Source organism: Nycticebus coucang, chromosome 20 (assembly GCF_027406575.1).
Source record: "Nycticebus coucang isolate mNycCou1 chromosome 20, mNycCou1.pri, whole genome shotgun sequence".
In the NCBI taxonomy this organism is placed as follows: Eukaryota; Metazoa; Chordata; class Mammalia; order Primates; family Lorisidae; genus Nycticebus; species Nycticebus coucang.
In genome coordinates this window covers 37,731,233-37,745,818 of record NC_069799.1, presented here as the reverse complement: position 1 = coordinate 37,745,818, position 14,586 = coordinate 37,731,233, and the positions used below count along the sequence as shown (strand labels likewise).

The following is a 14,586-nucleotide window of genomic DNA, read 5'->3' as shown; positions in this document are numbered from 1 at the left end:
CCCACACTGCCACCCCTCTTTCCCCCTGGGGCCAGGGCACATAGGTCAAGGGTTGATAAGCCATCTTCCCCCACAGGATGGGACAGCCAGTCCTTTGGCTCTGCTCCCCACCCACAAGTGGCCCACAGCTCTGGACAAACATAGGCTCCTCCCTCTTGGGTGCCCTGGGACCACACAGTCCCATCATGGTGCTGGCTGAGTGCAAGGCTAGGTCCACAAGCTGGTGGGGGAGCATGGTGTCCCTCTCAGGCCCTAGGAAGTGGTACCTTTTATTCTGAGACCCTTGCAGGGACCTGAGCTGATGACCAAGAGTGGAGGCTGGGGTGAGGTTCCGGGAGAACCAACCCTGGCGCCTCACTCTCCCTTCTGCTGCTGTGGGTGGGGTGTGCCCTGCTGCATCCCATGGGCTGAATGCCTGGTGTCACACAGCCGAGCAGACAAACCCACCCCGATTGCCTCTTGGCCTGTCCTTGGCAGATCACAGTCACCATCACAATCCTCATGTATATTTATCCTGCCAGCTGCCTCTGCAGAGCAAATAAGAGTCCACCTCCATCAGCCGAGCCCCACTCCCAGCGCTGGACACTGTTTCCCATCCTCTGATCCCATCCAAAGTTAGTGTATGCTTTTAACTACAGAAACCCCTGCCCTGCACCGTATATATGCTGTGGGCTGCTGGGGTTTGTCCTCAGCCCTGTTTTTCTAACCAGTCTGCTATGGCGTTTCTTCTCTTCCCCCTGGCTACTGGGTGGAGTGGGTCACCATTGGGTCCCACACTGCAGCCTCTGGGCAGCCTCACCAGACAATACCTTGGCTTTCTGAGTCCCTCCTGCCATGACTTGTATGCTGAGAAAACTATCAAACCCCATGCATTCATGGTGCTGAGACAGCTGCCTGCTTGCATGGTCGGGGCGTTTCCTCTGGCCTTCCAGGGTGTGCCATGGTGGGCAGAGGCTGCTGCATCCCATCCCATTGTTGGCCCAAATGGAGGCCTCAGGGTTGGTTGGTGGCCCCAGGCAGGGCGTGGGAGGGTGCCCTGGCATCTGCGCTCTGCTGGGCGGCTGATGTGCTGTGGTCTGGGAACTTGGGTTTGGGAATGTGGACCTTACTGTGTTCTCACCACTCTGGCTGCAGGGCTCCTGGAGCCTGCTGCTGTGCCTGGTGATGTGGGAGACCTATCAAGGTGGACAGCCCCTAGGTCCCACCAGGTCTCTAGTTTTCCACCAGCCGAGGGCTTGAAGGTGCTACCGCCTCTCCCCCATGAAGGCCTGGAGCAGATGGAGACCAGCACTGGGGCACAGGAACGGACAGTGCCTGTTCGGTAACCTCCTCAGCTGGCAGGGTCATGCATTGGGGGAGCCCTCCAGGGAACGTCAGAAGGGCACCAGCTCTGTAGGGGTGGTCTCAAAGCGCCCCAGTTCACTCCTTGCCAGCTGCCACCCAGGCCTGAGAGCAGGGGCAGGAAGGACAGGCCACCCTTGGGGTGAGAGGTGTGGCAGTCCCCTTCTCACAAAAGGGTAGGGCACACATCTGTACATCCTGTTCCAAAAACATTTTGCTGCAGTCTCACCAAGTGGTAGTAGGGACCCCCTCCCCCCACATCTTATCAGGAAGCTCAGTGCCGGTGAAGTTCAGGGGCCAAGCAGAGGCTCATCCAGCTTCCCCACCGTAGGATGGAGGGCACATCCTGGCTGCCAGCAGGTGTGGGAGAGCTGCTCTGGGACGTCCACAGCCATGTGGTTACGGAGACCACACAGAGAACATACGTGTACCGGGCCATCGACACTGGCACCACAAGTACGGGATCGAACCCAGCTGGGTTACTTGTATGATCTCCACACCCCCATGCCTGGGGCTGGAGGACGTATGTGCTAAGCTCTGCCGCAACCTCTTTCTTTGTCCCCTTGGAGGGGCCAGAATCCTCTACCAGGGAGAGGCAAGTGGTAGTGAATTTGGCATCCCCAGGATCCTGTCCCCAAAATGACAGCCCAAGTTAGCAAGTTCTGCCTGCTGTGGCCTGACAGTCCTCCTGACCACTTGACCTGCTGAAATGAAAGGAGAAGAGACTGTGGTTAGATTGAAGGAAGCACTTCCCACCTGTCAGAGGCCTGGGCAGTCAGGAGAGGGGATGCTGTTGCTTGGGAGGGAGGTGGCCTATGTTGCCCTGAGGTGTAATTTGACCACCCATGCACCTGGGGGAACCCCTCCCAAAAGCTCCCTCCCCTCCCACAGGGCCCCCATCCATGCAGGTAACCATCGAGGATATGCAACTCCAGGCAGGTGGCACGGCACAGTTTGAAGCTGTCATCGAGGGCAACCCACAGCCCATGGTGACCTGGTACAAGGTAGGACAGGTCCAGGCAAGGTGTGGTAGGGTGCGTAGAAGGCCCTTGGGGACCGGGAGAGGGACCCATGTGTTTGGGTGAGTGTGTGCACATGTGTTGGTGGGGGTGTGAGTGTTGGGTGGTTGTGAGATCCCCATTGTGTAGTCCCCATCATGCATTTCCCCCATGTCCCCTCCAGGCTAGATAAGGGGCTGGACGTACAGCAGTTGTCGGAAGCAACACTCTATGAGGAGTGGGGTGAGTCGCAGGTGCTAGGCCCCACATTGTGGGCTAATGGTGGTCCTACCTGTCCTGTCCCTCTAGGACAGTGTCCAGCTGGCGGACAGCACCAGGCTTAGCCAACAGCAGGAGGGCAACACATACTCTCTGGTGCTGAAGGACGTGACCTGGCAGGATGCTGGTGTCTACACCTGTATGGCTCAGAATGCTGGTGGCCAGGTACTCTGCAAGGCGGAGCTCCTGGTCCATGGAGGTGAGTTGGCTGACCCCTCCCAGGGCACAGGCTCTGCACCTGGGCTGGCCAGGCACAGTTCTGGGCTCCATGCAGCATCCTCTGTCCCTGGGGGTGGCACCCACATGGGTGCAGTCTCGTAGTCTTGGGGCCAGGGAGCAGCTCTTACCAGCATCATAGCATTGGGGGTAGCATATACCAGCACAGTCACCTCTGCCCATACTGACTGCATCTCTGTAGGGGACAGCGAGCCTGACTTGGAGAAGCAAAGCCACCGGAGGAAGCTTCACTCCTTCTATGAGGTCAAAGAGGAGATTGGAAGGTATTGCCCCAGCTTTCTTACCTTGGACTCCCAGGACTCCCCAGTATGTTGTGTTCACTCTACCCCACCTTCCTTTCTTCCTTCCTTCCCTCCATCCTAGGGGGGTGTTTGGCTTTGTAAAAAGAGTACAGCACAAAGGAAACAAGATCTCGTGTGCTGCCAAGTTCATCCCCCTGCGGAGCAAAACTCGGGTCCAGGCATACCGGGAGCGAGACATTCTGGGCACGCTAAGCCACCCACTGGTCACCGGGCTCCTGGACCAGTTTGAGACCCGGAAGACCCTCATTCTCATCTTGGAGCTATATCCTGCCCTCAGTGCCCCCAGAGGGTCCAAGAAGGAGCAGACAGGCCCCAGACCAGGGTTCAGAGGAGCCACATGTTGCAGGTTCCCTGGGCCTGGCCAAGTCATGATGACAGCTGTCAGTGCAGTATCCCTGCATTTCTGTCACAGCAAAGCTGCGTAACAAACAGCTCGTGTTCTTGCAACTCATATAGCACAGGTCAGGGATTTGGTTCTTCTCTTTCATGGGGCATCAAATGGGATCACCATCAGTGTTGGGCTGGTCCTAATGCAGGAGGTCCTCAGTGGACGTAGCTGGAGGTCCCCTCCCACTCTGCAAGTAGCCTCTTAGAGACAGGAGAGGAGCTGCCTGCCGAGGCTGGCCCTTGTCAGCTGGTGCTATCCTCACCAGTCCCTGAGTTGGTGTACTCTTCCTGGATAGTAGGTGCCAGACATGGGCTCTGTGCAGAGGTCAGGATGCCTCTCCTCAGGGCTGGTTGCCATCTGGCCCTCCTGCCCCCGGAGACCAAACACCCCCACAGTCTTGGCTGCCTCGTTGTGAGTGTGTATGTCTGGGAGCTGGGTGGGTTCCAGAGCCCCCAGAGCTGCTTTTCCTTGACCAGAGCCCAGGTGCTCCTCAGAGGAATTGCTGGACCGCCTGTTCAAGAAGAGTGTGGTGACGGAGGCTGAGGTGACCTTACTGCCCACTTGCTGACCCTCTGAAAGCTGCACACCTGGCCCTAGACCCCCCCCCATCCATCCACTTGTGCCTCAGACACAGCCCCAGGTGCAGCCCACCCCAGCTTAGGGACCTCCTGTTGCTCCCAGGGGTGTCTCGGCTCTCAGTCCTGTTCTCAACCCCACCCTGCCCAAGGCTCTCCTGTCCCCTGCCCCAGTGACCCACCTGGCCAATTAGGCCAAACCTGCCTTTCCTCTCACCGAGTACCCACCCCCCTGTATATCTTTGTAGAATCCCCTGGCTTTGGGGCACACAAAGCTCAGGAGGGCTTTGCAGGGGACCTGCCCTTGTGGGATCTGTCCCAGGAGCTGCAAGTCCCTCGGGGCAGGCTGGGCTTTCTCACCTGAGCACCTGCCTTTGCCACAGGTCAAGGTCTATATCCAGCAGCTGGTGGAGGGATTACACTACCTGCACAGCCATGGCGTCCTCCACCTGGACATAAAGGTACCTATGCTCCCCACTCCCTTGTCCCCAGGGATTGGAGCATAGGTCAGCTGGGACCCTGGGGCCCACAGGCTGGGAGGGTGCAGGCCCTACCATGCCCAGCCTCCCTGACAGGGCTTGCTTGCCTCCAGGGTCCTCACTATTTCCCAGCAGCCCCTTCAGCTGGGGAGATCTGATGGGGCAGAAGCTGTCCCCAAATGGTGCCCACACCTGCCTAGCATGCTCCCCACTGTCCCCACACTGGCTTCACAGACCCCTGAATACCCACTCCAAGGCCTACCAGCCCCAGAAATCACCTCTGTTATGGCACAGACTTCCCCCATTCCCCGATTCTACCCAACAGCCTCCCAACATCCTGATGGTGCATCCTGCCCGGGAAGACATTAAAATCTGTGATTTTGGCTTTGCCCAAAACATCACCCCAGCGGAGCCACAGTACAGCCAGTATGGCTCACCTGAGTTTGTCTCCCCTGAGATCATTGAGCAGAGACCCGTGAGCAAGGCCTCCGATATCTGGTGAGCTGAGGGCCTGGCTAGTGGGGCTGCAACGTCCCTGGGAAGCCTTTCCCTGAGCCACCCAGGCCTGGCCTCTACTCTGCCCCAGGAGTTGGCAGGCAGCATGGTCCTCTCTGAACCTTGCTTTTCTGCTCCAGCCCTGGGCTCCCCCATGCTGTGAGCTTCCCATGCTCATACCCCCTCATACATACTCCTTGCCTGTGGGCTAGGCCCAGGGGAACTCACAGCATGTGCCTTTGTCTTGTAGGGCCATGGGAGTCATCTCCTACCTCAGGTGAGCTTCTCCTACCTCCATCAGCTGCCTCCTCAAAAGCCGACCCCAGACCTCTCCCTGTGGGCCCATGGAGTCCATCCACACCACTGGCCACTCCCTGGAGCAGAGACCCAGGACCTGAGGGGTAGCTATTTTGGGAACAGGCAGTCAGCCAACTCTGAAAAGAGATTCCTGCCCGGGATATCTCACAATATCCAATCAGTGGAGCTATGCCAGGTCACAAGGCAGAGGGCTGAAGGCGGTTGTCCTTCAGCCTCACAACCTTAGAGTGAGGGGGTTGTCCAGTGTCCCCTCATACTGCCTACTGCTTCCTGAGGATACTGGTTATGTAGACTGACCCTGATCCCTGCCCCAGTCTGAGGCTGGACCCCCACCTCAGACTGAGGCCGGTGCCTACCCACATTGACCCTTGATCCCTTTCCCAGCCTGAGTTTATACTCCCCATTCCAGGATTGGCCTGGGGACCTGCTCCAAGCTGACCCTGAATCCCTCTGGGCGAACCTGAGACACTGCTTTAATTCTTGGGAGTGGATGATTTAAGTGCTATAAGCCTAGCACCAGTCAAGGCCTTATCCAAGGGATGGACTGTCCCTTTGCTTTCAGTCTAACCTGCTCATCCCCATTTGCGGGTGAGAGTGACCGTGCCACCCTCCTGAATGTTCTGGAGGGACGGGTGTCTTGGAGCAGCCCAATGGCCGCCCACCTCAGCGAGGACTCCAAGGACTTCATCAGGGCCACGTTGCAGAGGGCCCCAGAGTGAGTGCACACCTGCCCCTTCTCTGCCCCACCCTAAGGACCAACCTGACTTGAGCCTTCCTCTCTTTACAGGGCCCGGCCAAGCGCCTCCCAGTGCCTGGCCCATCCCTGGTTCCTGGTGAGTTGGCCCAGCTCAAGTTTAACCCCATGCTATGCAGGGAGGGAAACTGAGGCCAGGAGGGGCAGGGGCCTGCCTGAACTATGGGGCCTGGCCTGTTATCCCCCAGCCAAATGAGATGGGTGCTCATTGGGCTGCTCCAAGACATTTGTTCCTGAGGATTGGCAAGGGGGTCCTAGGACTGTCAGAGTGGAACAGCTCTTCAGTGCACCACTTATCCCCTTGCCCCCCACTCCGAGAAGGCAGGGAGAATTGCCAAGAGGTCACAGGCAGGGAGTCGTCATCTCTTCTGACCTCTGACCTCTGACTGACCCCACCCAGGCATTTGGGGTGAGGGCCATAGTGTCATGGACCCAGAGAAATCTCAGGGTGGAGAGCTGGTTCAGCAGGGCTTCCATCATAGGAAGGGCCCCCGAGGGTTTCCGGGTCTCCCCACAACGTGGCTGCCCCCTTCTGCCTCCAGAAATCCATTCCCGCAGATGAGGCCCACTTCATCAACACCAAGCAGCTCAAGTTCCTCCTGGCCCGAAGTCGCTGGCAGGTGAGGTGTGCTCTCCTCAAGGAGGGGTTGCTGGAGGCCAGTGAAGGGGAAACTGAAGCCCCAGAGGACTAGCTTTGTAATAACTCTAGGCCTAAGAGTGCAGGGAAACAGCCCGGGGTGCTCTTTGTTCAGGGACTGGGCTCCTTTGAGTGATGCTTAGCGAAAAGGGAACGTGTCGCTGGTGGGGCAGAGAAGGGGTGCACACACACATCCCCTGCATACCCTGAGGGGTGGCAGCAGAGCAAAGTGACAGAGCCCTGGGGTGCAGAGAACCCCAGATCCCCTGGGTCTCCCCTGTGGGCAGCCCCCACCCTGACCAGCACTGGGAACCATGTGGTGGGGGGGGCGGGGAATGGACAGCAAGTCAGCCCTGACCTGAATTGCTGTCCATTTTCCCTCCATGGTCCCCAGCGCTCTCTGATGAGCTACAAGTCCATTCTGGTGATGCGCTCCATCCCGGAGCTGCTGCAGGGCCCGCCTGACAGCCCCTCCCTTGGAGTGGCCCGGCACCTCCGTGGAGATGCCAGCAGCTCCTCCAGCTCCTCCTCCTCCTCTGACAATGAGCTTGCCCCGTTTGCCCGGGCCAAGTCACTGCCACCCTCCCCGGTGACCCACTCACCGCTGCTGCACCCCCGGGGCTTCCTGAGGCCCTCAGCGAGCCTGCCTGAGGAGGCAGAGACCTGTGTGCCCACCACGGCCACAGCCCCAGCTGCTCCAATGTTGCCTCTGGGTGCTGAACCACAGGGCACCCCAGGCCGCGTGCCCAGGCACAGTATCATCCGCAGCCTGTTCTACCAGCAAGCGGGGGGTGAGGGCCTGGGGAGTGGGGCTCCAGCCTCAGGAGGCAAGCGGCACCTGCTGAAGAGTGGCTACATTGCGGGGACACTGCCTGGCTTGCGTGAGCCTCTGCTGGAACACCGCGTGCTGGAGGAGGAGGCCGCAGGGGAGGAGCAGGCTGCCCTAATGGCCAAAGCCGCCTCCTTTGAGACTGCCCTTCAGCCACCCAGTTCTGGTGCCCAGGAAGCCCCTGGCCGCAGCCGCTCTCTGGACCATGACCTGCTGAGCACTGCCAGCTCTTCTTGCCACCAGGGACAGTGTCCACCCCAGGCCCCCTCAGGGCTGGCATGTTGGGGTTCTGACCGGGAGACAGGACATCCTGAAGGGTCCGTGCAGGGGCCCAAGCTATTGCCATCTACTGCTGGTGAATCAGGCTCTGCTCTTCAAGAGGGGATGTCCTGTGAAAGTTCTTTGTGTCACCCCAAGCAGAGTTCTGCCCCCCAAGAGGGTTGTGGCCCCCCATCCTCCTTCCCTCCCAGACCATGCCTGGTACCCTCGAGTCCCTTCTTGGGAGAGTTCCCAGTGCCCCTGATGCCAGAAAGCCCCCTGCCAGACTCTAAGATGGGGCTGGATGACATCTCTCCTCCAGGGCAGCCTAAGCCCAGCCCCTCCAGTCCCCTAGGGCCAACTTTGCAGGTGAGCATACAGTCTAGCTCCTCTCTGGATGATGAGGGCCTGTCCCAGGATACCAGCAATCTGTCAGACTCAACGCCTACCCTGCAGAGGCCTCAGGAGCAGGCGACCACACGGAAGTTCTCCCTGGAGTGCCATGGGGGCTACGCCGGGGTGTCAGGCTACGGCACATTTGCTTTTGGCGGGGATGCAGGTGGCATGCTGGGGCAGGGGCCCATGTGGGCCAGGATGGCCTGGGCTGTGTCCCAGTCCTCAGAAGAGCAAGACGAGGCCAGGGCTGAGAGTCCAGTGCCCCTTGCCAGTGCAGGGCCCATGCCAGAGGCCAGTGGGTCTCCCTCCCGGGCCTCCCCAGAGCCAACTGAGTGGGAGGACACTGGGGAGGTGTCCCTTGTGCAGATCCGAGACCTATCAGGTGATGCAGAGGCGGCCGACACCATATCCCTGGACATTTCTGAGGTGGACCCTGCCTACCTCAACCTCTCAGACCTGTATGACATCAAGTACCTCCCATTCGAGTTCATGATTTTCAGGAGGGTCCCCAAGCCTGTGGAGCAGGAGCCGCCTTCCCCCGAGGCGGAGGCCGGGGAGGGGCTGGCAGAGTTCCCAGAGACTGCGTGGCCCTGGCTGGGTGAGCCGGGCCCCCCGCCAAGCCTGCAGATTGTAGAGGAGCCGGAGGACATGGAGGCCCGAGCTGCTGTGGGCAAGAAACGCAAGTGGTCCTCTCCAACCCGTAGTTTCTTCCATTTCCCTGGGAAGTACCTACCCCTGGAGGAGTCTGCAGAGCTTGGGCTGCGGCAGAGGGTGAAGGCCTCTATGGCCCACATCTCATGGATCCTGAAGGGCAGGCCAGAAGGTGACTCCCTACCCTTGGGAGATGGCAGGAAGTCCCCTTCCCAGGCCTTGTAATGGGCTTCTGGCTGAGAGACCACTGGGCTTCTGGCTGAGGGACCTATTATAGCTGTGGGTGTGCACTCCTGGGAATAAAATCTGATGGGGCCAGATCCTCCTAATCCTTGGTCCTCCCTGACCTCAGCCCTCCTGGATGCTACACCTTCCCTGACCCTAAATTGTTCCTTACCCCAGCCTTCACTGACCCTGGACCCTGCCTGACTCCAAAACCTCCCCTGACCCTGGGCCTGCCCTGACCCTGGACCTGCCCTGACCCTAAACTGTCCCTTACCCTGAACCTCCCCTAACCCCAAGCCTTCCCTAACCCCAGACACTGCTTGACCTCAAAACTTTTTCCTGACCCCAGACCTTGCCTGACCCTAAATTTTCCCTGACCCCAGACCCTGCCTGACCCTGGACTCTCCTTGATCCTATTCTCCCTAATCCTGATACCAGACCCTGCCTAACCCCAGGCTGTGGGTACAGAAGGGGTATCTGGCTCAGCATGTTTTTCTCCATTTTCCTACAAAGTGCCCTGGGGATCCAGCCCTTCCCCTGCAGCCAGGCAATCTGGGGAGTGAGTGACAGCATGGCTATGTAGGGTCCTTACAGCAGGAGGGAGCTAGTGTTTCCCTGAGGGGCCAGCCCTCTTGACTTGATCTCCTCCTTGGGGCTCATTACTCCTGCAGGTCTGGAAAAAGAGGGGCCCCCCAGGAAGAAGCCAGGCCTTGCTTCCTTGGGGCTCTTGGGTCTGAAGAGCAGGGACCGAGGTGAGTGGGCCCACCACAGAAGTTCCCAGCTTCCCAGGTTCGTGCCTCCACATGCCACAGTACCCAGACCAGTGTGAGGCAAGCTTGCACTCCAGGGGGCTTCTGCCCAGATAAGGGGCTTCAGCAGGCATGGCAGGCTAAGCAGTCTTGGAGGGCTTCCTGGAGGAAGTAGTGGCTTAGAAGATGGGCTGAACAGACATGGGTGGGGCCCCTCGCAGCATCCCCACTGTGGGGTCGGCTGAGCACTGGGGCCCGAAGGTCACCCCTGATGGCTTACTAATACTCTCCTCAGCACCGTCATTCCTAAGAGAGCTCTCTGATGAGACTGTGGTCCTGGGCCAGTCAGTGACACTGGCCTGCCAGGTATCGGCCCAGCCAGCTGCCCAGGCCACCTGGAGCAAAGGTAATGAGCTGTCCTGGGAGCCAGGGGCCAAGATGGAGCAGGCCGTGGTCACCACAGGCCCCACAGGGTATTGTCACCATGTGGAGGGAAACTGAGGCCCATTCTGTCCTGTTATAGATGGGGTCCTCCTGGAGAGCAGCAGCCGTGTCCTCATCTCCTCCACTCTCAAGAACTTCCAGCTTCTGACCATCTTGGTGGTGACAACTGAGGACCTTGGCATGTACACCTGCAGCATAAGCAACTCTCTGGGGACAGCAGCCACCACGGGCATCCTGCGGAAGGCAGGTGGGTGGGTTATGCTGGAGGTTCCCACTGAGCCAGGGAGGCTGGGCTTCAGGGGTGCCTGGAGACTGTGCCCAGCTCTCTAAATTGGCCTAAGCTGGCTATCTCTGCCCAGGGATACATCAGTGCCCATGCACTGACCACTGGGGTGTCTGCATCCCCTTGGGACAGCCTTGGTCCTGATGGGGCTGAGCACTACACACAGCAGCCAGGGCTGCAGGAAGGTGACTCAGAGATCAGATGGGGCAGGCTGACCTGGGCTGGCGGGAGGCCCTGAGCCTATCTGGGCTGAAGCAGCATGCCCAGGAGACAGGCAGACATGGGCTTGGAACAGAGCCTGCTTGTCCACACTGCCACCCCTGGCAGAAAGCCCAGCAGTTTGTCTGTGTGCCCAGGAGAACTAAGCTCTCCTAGGCACCGATTCCACTGCTCCATCTTTGCATGTGGTTTCTACCCCCATGCCTCCAGCCCATCCATGATGGAGGAGGTGGTTATTTCCTGTTTTATAGCTTGATCAAAATTGAGCTTCAAGCTCAAAATGCAGTGCTCAGGGTGTGTTTCTGGGGCAGACAAGACAGGGGGTGCAGAGCTTTTCCCTGAGCCTTTGGCTGACTTCCACATGCCCTGTGCCAGGAGACCCGGCAAAGCCTGGCAGGTGGGCCAGCACCCCTCCAACCAAGGCCTGGGACACTCCATGGGGTTCTGGGCATGCCACAGGGGCACAGGGGCCAGCCTGAGAGGGGAGGGTGCTTGGTGGGGCAGACTCCTGAGTCTCTACCAGGAAAGGCACCAGGCCCCAGACCCCCAAATGAATGGGATTGGGGAGTGGGGGTGGCTGGGGAATCCTGGCAAGGGTGCTGAGGGTGTGAGGCAGGACCCAGCGGGGATCTGCCCTGGATCCACTGACCATTGAGTGGCCTCTTGCAGAGCGTCCCTCATCCTCACCACGCCCGGACATTGGGGAGGTATACGTGGATGGGGTTCTGCTAGTCTGGAAGCCTGTGGAATCCTATGGCCCTGTGACCTACATCGTGCAGTGCAGCCTGGAAGGTACAAGGGCCTTTATGTCCTAGCCTCCTGGGCATACCCCAGGCCCTGGCCACCCCTCCCAGGGGAGTTGCCTAGTCTGTTCTATGCCCATGGGCAGCCTCAAGGAAGGAAGAACCTCTTCTCTGTTCCTGACGTGGCACAGAGAGGCCTTGGCTGCCCCTCACAGGCTCCCATGTGTCTCAGGTGGCAGCTGGACCACACTGGCAACTGACGTCTTTGACTGCTGCTATCTCACTGGCAAGCTCGCCCGGGGTGGCACATATACCTTCCGCACTGCGTGTGTCAGCAAGGCGGGAATGGGCCCCTACAGCAGCCCCTCGGAGCAGGTCCTCCTGGGAGGACCCAGCCATCTGGGTGAGACGCTTGCAGGGCCTGGCAGTGGATGGACAAGGCACTGGGCATGTGCATCCTCCCAGCCACGGTCTCAGCTGTTCACTGGCTTTTAGTAGAGAGAAAGCACTCCTGGGCTTTGAGAACTGCATAGTCGGGGGATCCTTGTCAGTCCCCTTTACTCACTTGCACTCCCACACATAGCTGCTGGGGGACACACAAGTCCAGACTATTACACACAGTGTTTCTGGCAACTTCCCTGGGATTTGGTGGGAGAGAGCTGGGGTTGATTATTAATGTCTGCTTTGGGCTCAGGCAGGGCTAAGGTGACACAATAGATACAGTATATCCTTGAGTGTTCCTCACTGCTGTTGTCAGGCATACACTGTCTCATAATGGCTTGTTCCACCTGCTGTGCCCCCTTCTCTGCCCCCTGAGTGGCCAGAGGAAGGAGGGGTGAGAGCCTCAAAGAAGGCTCACTAGTCAGAGCACCGGAGAAGAGGTAATGGGGCAGGTGGGGAGGGCCAGGACTGTACCTTCAGCCCCCCATCACCTGCTTCTCATCCCACAGCCTCTGAAGAAGAGAGTGGCAGGGGGAGGCCAGCCCAGCCTCTCCCCAGCACACAGACCTTTGCCTTCCAGACACAGATCCGGAGGTGCTGGGGCCTCTGGGGCCGGTGGGTGGGTGGTTTTGCTGGTGCCTGTATCCTAGCCACTGCCTGGGACTGCCAGGACTGACCAGTGGCTCTCTTACTCAGGGGCCGCTTCAGTGTGGTCCGGCAGTGCCGGGAGAAGGCCAGTGGGCGGGTGCTGGCTGCCAAGATCATCCCCTATCAGCCAGAGAACAAGACAACTGTGCTACGTGAATACGAGGCCCTTAAGGGCCTGCGCCACCCCCACCTGGCCCAGTTGCATGCGGCCTTCCTCAGCCCCCGGCACCTGGTGCTCATCTTGGAGCTGTGCTCAGGGCCAGAGTTGCTCCCCTGCCTGGCCGAGAGGTGAAGGGCCCCCCTCCCACCAATGGGTCCTGGTCTCAGCCCTTGCCCGTGTCCCACCCACTCCCCTTCAGCTGAGCAGTATCTGCCCCCAGGGCCTCCTACTCGGAATCTGAGGTGAAGGACTACCTGTGGCAGATGCTGAGTGCCACCCAGTACCTGCACGCCCAGTGCATCCTGCACCTGGACCTGAGGTCTGAGAACATGATCATCACTGAGTACAACCTGCTCAAGGTCGTGGATCTGGGCAGTGCCCAGAGCCTCAGCCAAGAGAAGGTGCTGCCCTCGGAGAAGTTCAAGGACTACATGGAGACCATGGGTGCGCGTGGGGGTGTGTGTGGGTGGGGCGGGGTCCTCACCTGTTGGGGGTGTTGGAGGAAGCTTCCTCCCCACCAGTCCTGCCCCACTACTTGTGCCCACACACCTGTGCCTACCATCTGTGCCCCTCCCCAGCTCCAGAGCTCCTGGAGGGCCAGGGAGCTGTTCCACAGACAGACATCTGGGCCATTGGTGTGACAGCCTTCATCATGTGAGTCCTCCTTAGGTCTGAGGAAATGTTAGGTGGGCAGGGAAGGCCCCCCTCATCCATCCAGGGTTACCTCAGAGTTCCTGCCACTCATCCATCAGGGGTGACCTGAGTCCCCACCACCCATCTAGTCCCCTGGGGTAACCTCAGAGTCCCCTCCCCCCATCCTTTGGAGGGTAACCTCAAAGACCCCTGCACCCCTATCCATGCAGGTTGAGTGCTGAGTACCCAGTGAGCAGTGAGGGGACCCGTGACCTACAGAAAGGCCTGCGCAAGGGGATCGTCCAGCTGAGCCGCTGCTACACGGGGCTGTCCGGGGGTGCCGTGGACTTCCTGCGAAGCACACTGTGTGCCCACCCCTGGTGAGGCGCCCCTCGCTCCATGCCCTCCACCTTGACCCATGCCCTCTGCCTTTCCCCCCATCCCTGCCTGGCTCTGCCCCCTTGCCCGCCTCTCTCTCCCCCGTGCCCCCCACCCCTATCCGGCAAGGCTGATGACCTACGCTCTGCTGCAGGGGCCGCCCCTGTGCATCCAGCTGCCTGCAGTGCCCATGGCTGACCGAAGAGGGCCCAGGCAGCTTGAGGCCCACGCCTGTGACCTTCCCCACCATGCGGCTGCGCACCTTCCTGCGTGAGCGGGAAAAGAGGAGGGCACTGCTATACAAGAGGCACAGCCTGGCCCAGGTGCACTGAGCAGCCCCGTGGGGCTACTGCAGGTGCACAGATGGTGGTACCAATAAAATGGCAAAACCTGGCAGATGTCTCCTGGTTCCTTATTTGATTCTCTTTGGCGGAAGAGGACAAGGATGCTGTCCAATGCACGATGTTTGGGGGGCCATCCAGACAGCCCTTCCCTGTCCTGGTCTGAGTGTTCCAGGGAAGGTGCAACCAGGAGTAGGTTCTTCCTCCGTGCTGGGGATGTCTCTGCACTCCTGCACCTGTGTGTGCTTGTTCCACCACTGCACACAGTCTGTTCTGTTTGCAAACCTGTTGTCTTGTAATTTGCCTTCTCCTTGCAGGGCATGAACTTGTCCCAGAACCTGTCTCCTATACACAGTGCTCCAGCTAAGGTTCTCAAACAGAACGT

At 59.4% G+C, this 14,586-nt stretch overlaps 1 protein-coding gene across 17 annotated transcripts in view; it reads left to right on the top strand.

Annotated features, from left to right (window-relative positions):
- Positions 1 to 14,254, top strand: part of OBSCN (obscurin, cytoskeletal calmodulin and titin-interacting RhoGEF) — a 183,397-nt gene extending 169,143 nt beyond the window's left edge. For 15 of the 17 annotated variants that reach the window (XM_053572308.1, XM_053572310.1, XM_053572317.1 and 12 more), the window contains 26 exons: positions 522 to 614; positions 1,135 to 1,321; positions 1,673 to 1,797; positions 2,233 to 2,345; positions 2,649 to 2,817; positions 3,037 to 3,118; positions 3,219 to 3,419; positions 4,029 to 4,089; positions 4,504 to 4,581; positions 4,925 to 5,097; positions 5,345 to 5,371; positions 5,975 to 6,127; positions 6,200 to 6,245; positions 6,709 to 6,786; positions 7,198 to 9,109; positions 9,834 to 9,914; positions 10,207 to 10,317; positions 10,435 to 10,602; positions 11,527 to 11,649; positions 11,833 to 12,003; positions 12,551 to 12,635; positions 12,738 to 12,977; positions 13,070 to 13,293; positions 13,428 to 13,503; positions 13,713 to 13,862; positions 14,015 to 14,254. In XM_053572308.1, coding sequence (XP_053428283.1) covers positions 522 to 614; positions 1,135 to 1,321; positions 1,673 to 1,797; positions 2,233 to 2,345; positions 2,649 to 2,817; positions 3,037 to 3,118; positions 3,219 to 3,419; positions 4,029 to 4,089; positions 4,504 to 4,581; positions 4,925 to 5,097; positions 5,345 to 5,371; positions 5,975 to 6,127; positions 6,200 to 6,245; positions 6,709 to 6,786; positions 7,198 to 9,109; positions 9,834 to 9,914; positions 10,207 to 10,317; positions 10,435 to 10,602; positions 11,527 to 11,649; positions 11,833 to 12,003; positions 12,551 to 12,635; positions 12,738 to 12,977; positions 13,070 to 13,293; positions 13,428 to 13,503; positions 13,713 to 13,862; positions 14,015 to 14,192 — 5,105 coding nt within the window. In that variant the 3' untranslated portion in view covers positions 14,193 to 14,254. The remainder of the gene's footprint in view (positions 1 to 521; positions 615 to 1,134; positions 1,322 to 1,672; positions 1,798 to 2,232; positions 2,346 to 2,648; positions 2,818 to 3,036; positions 3,119 to 3,218; positions 3,420 to 4,028; positions 4,090 to 4,503; positions 4,582 to 4,924; positions 5,098 to 5,344; positions 5,372 to 5,974; positions 6,128 to 6,199; positions 6,246 to 6,708; positions 6,787 to 7,197; positions 9,110 to 9,833; positions 9,915 to 10,206; positions 10,318 to 10,434; positions 10,603 to 11,526; positions 11,650 to 11,832; positions 12,004 to 12,550; positions 12,636 to 12,737; positions 12,978 to 13,069; positions 13,294 to 13,427; positions 13,504 to 13,712; positions 13,863 to 14,014) is intronic. The other 2 variants (XM_053572306.1, XM_053572305.1) reach the window with 2 other exon arrangements.
- The last annotated feature ends 332 nt before the right edge of the window (positions 14,255 to 14,586 follow it).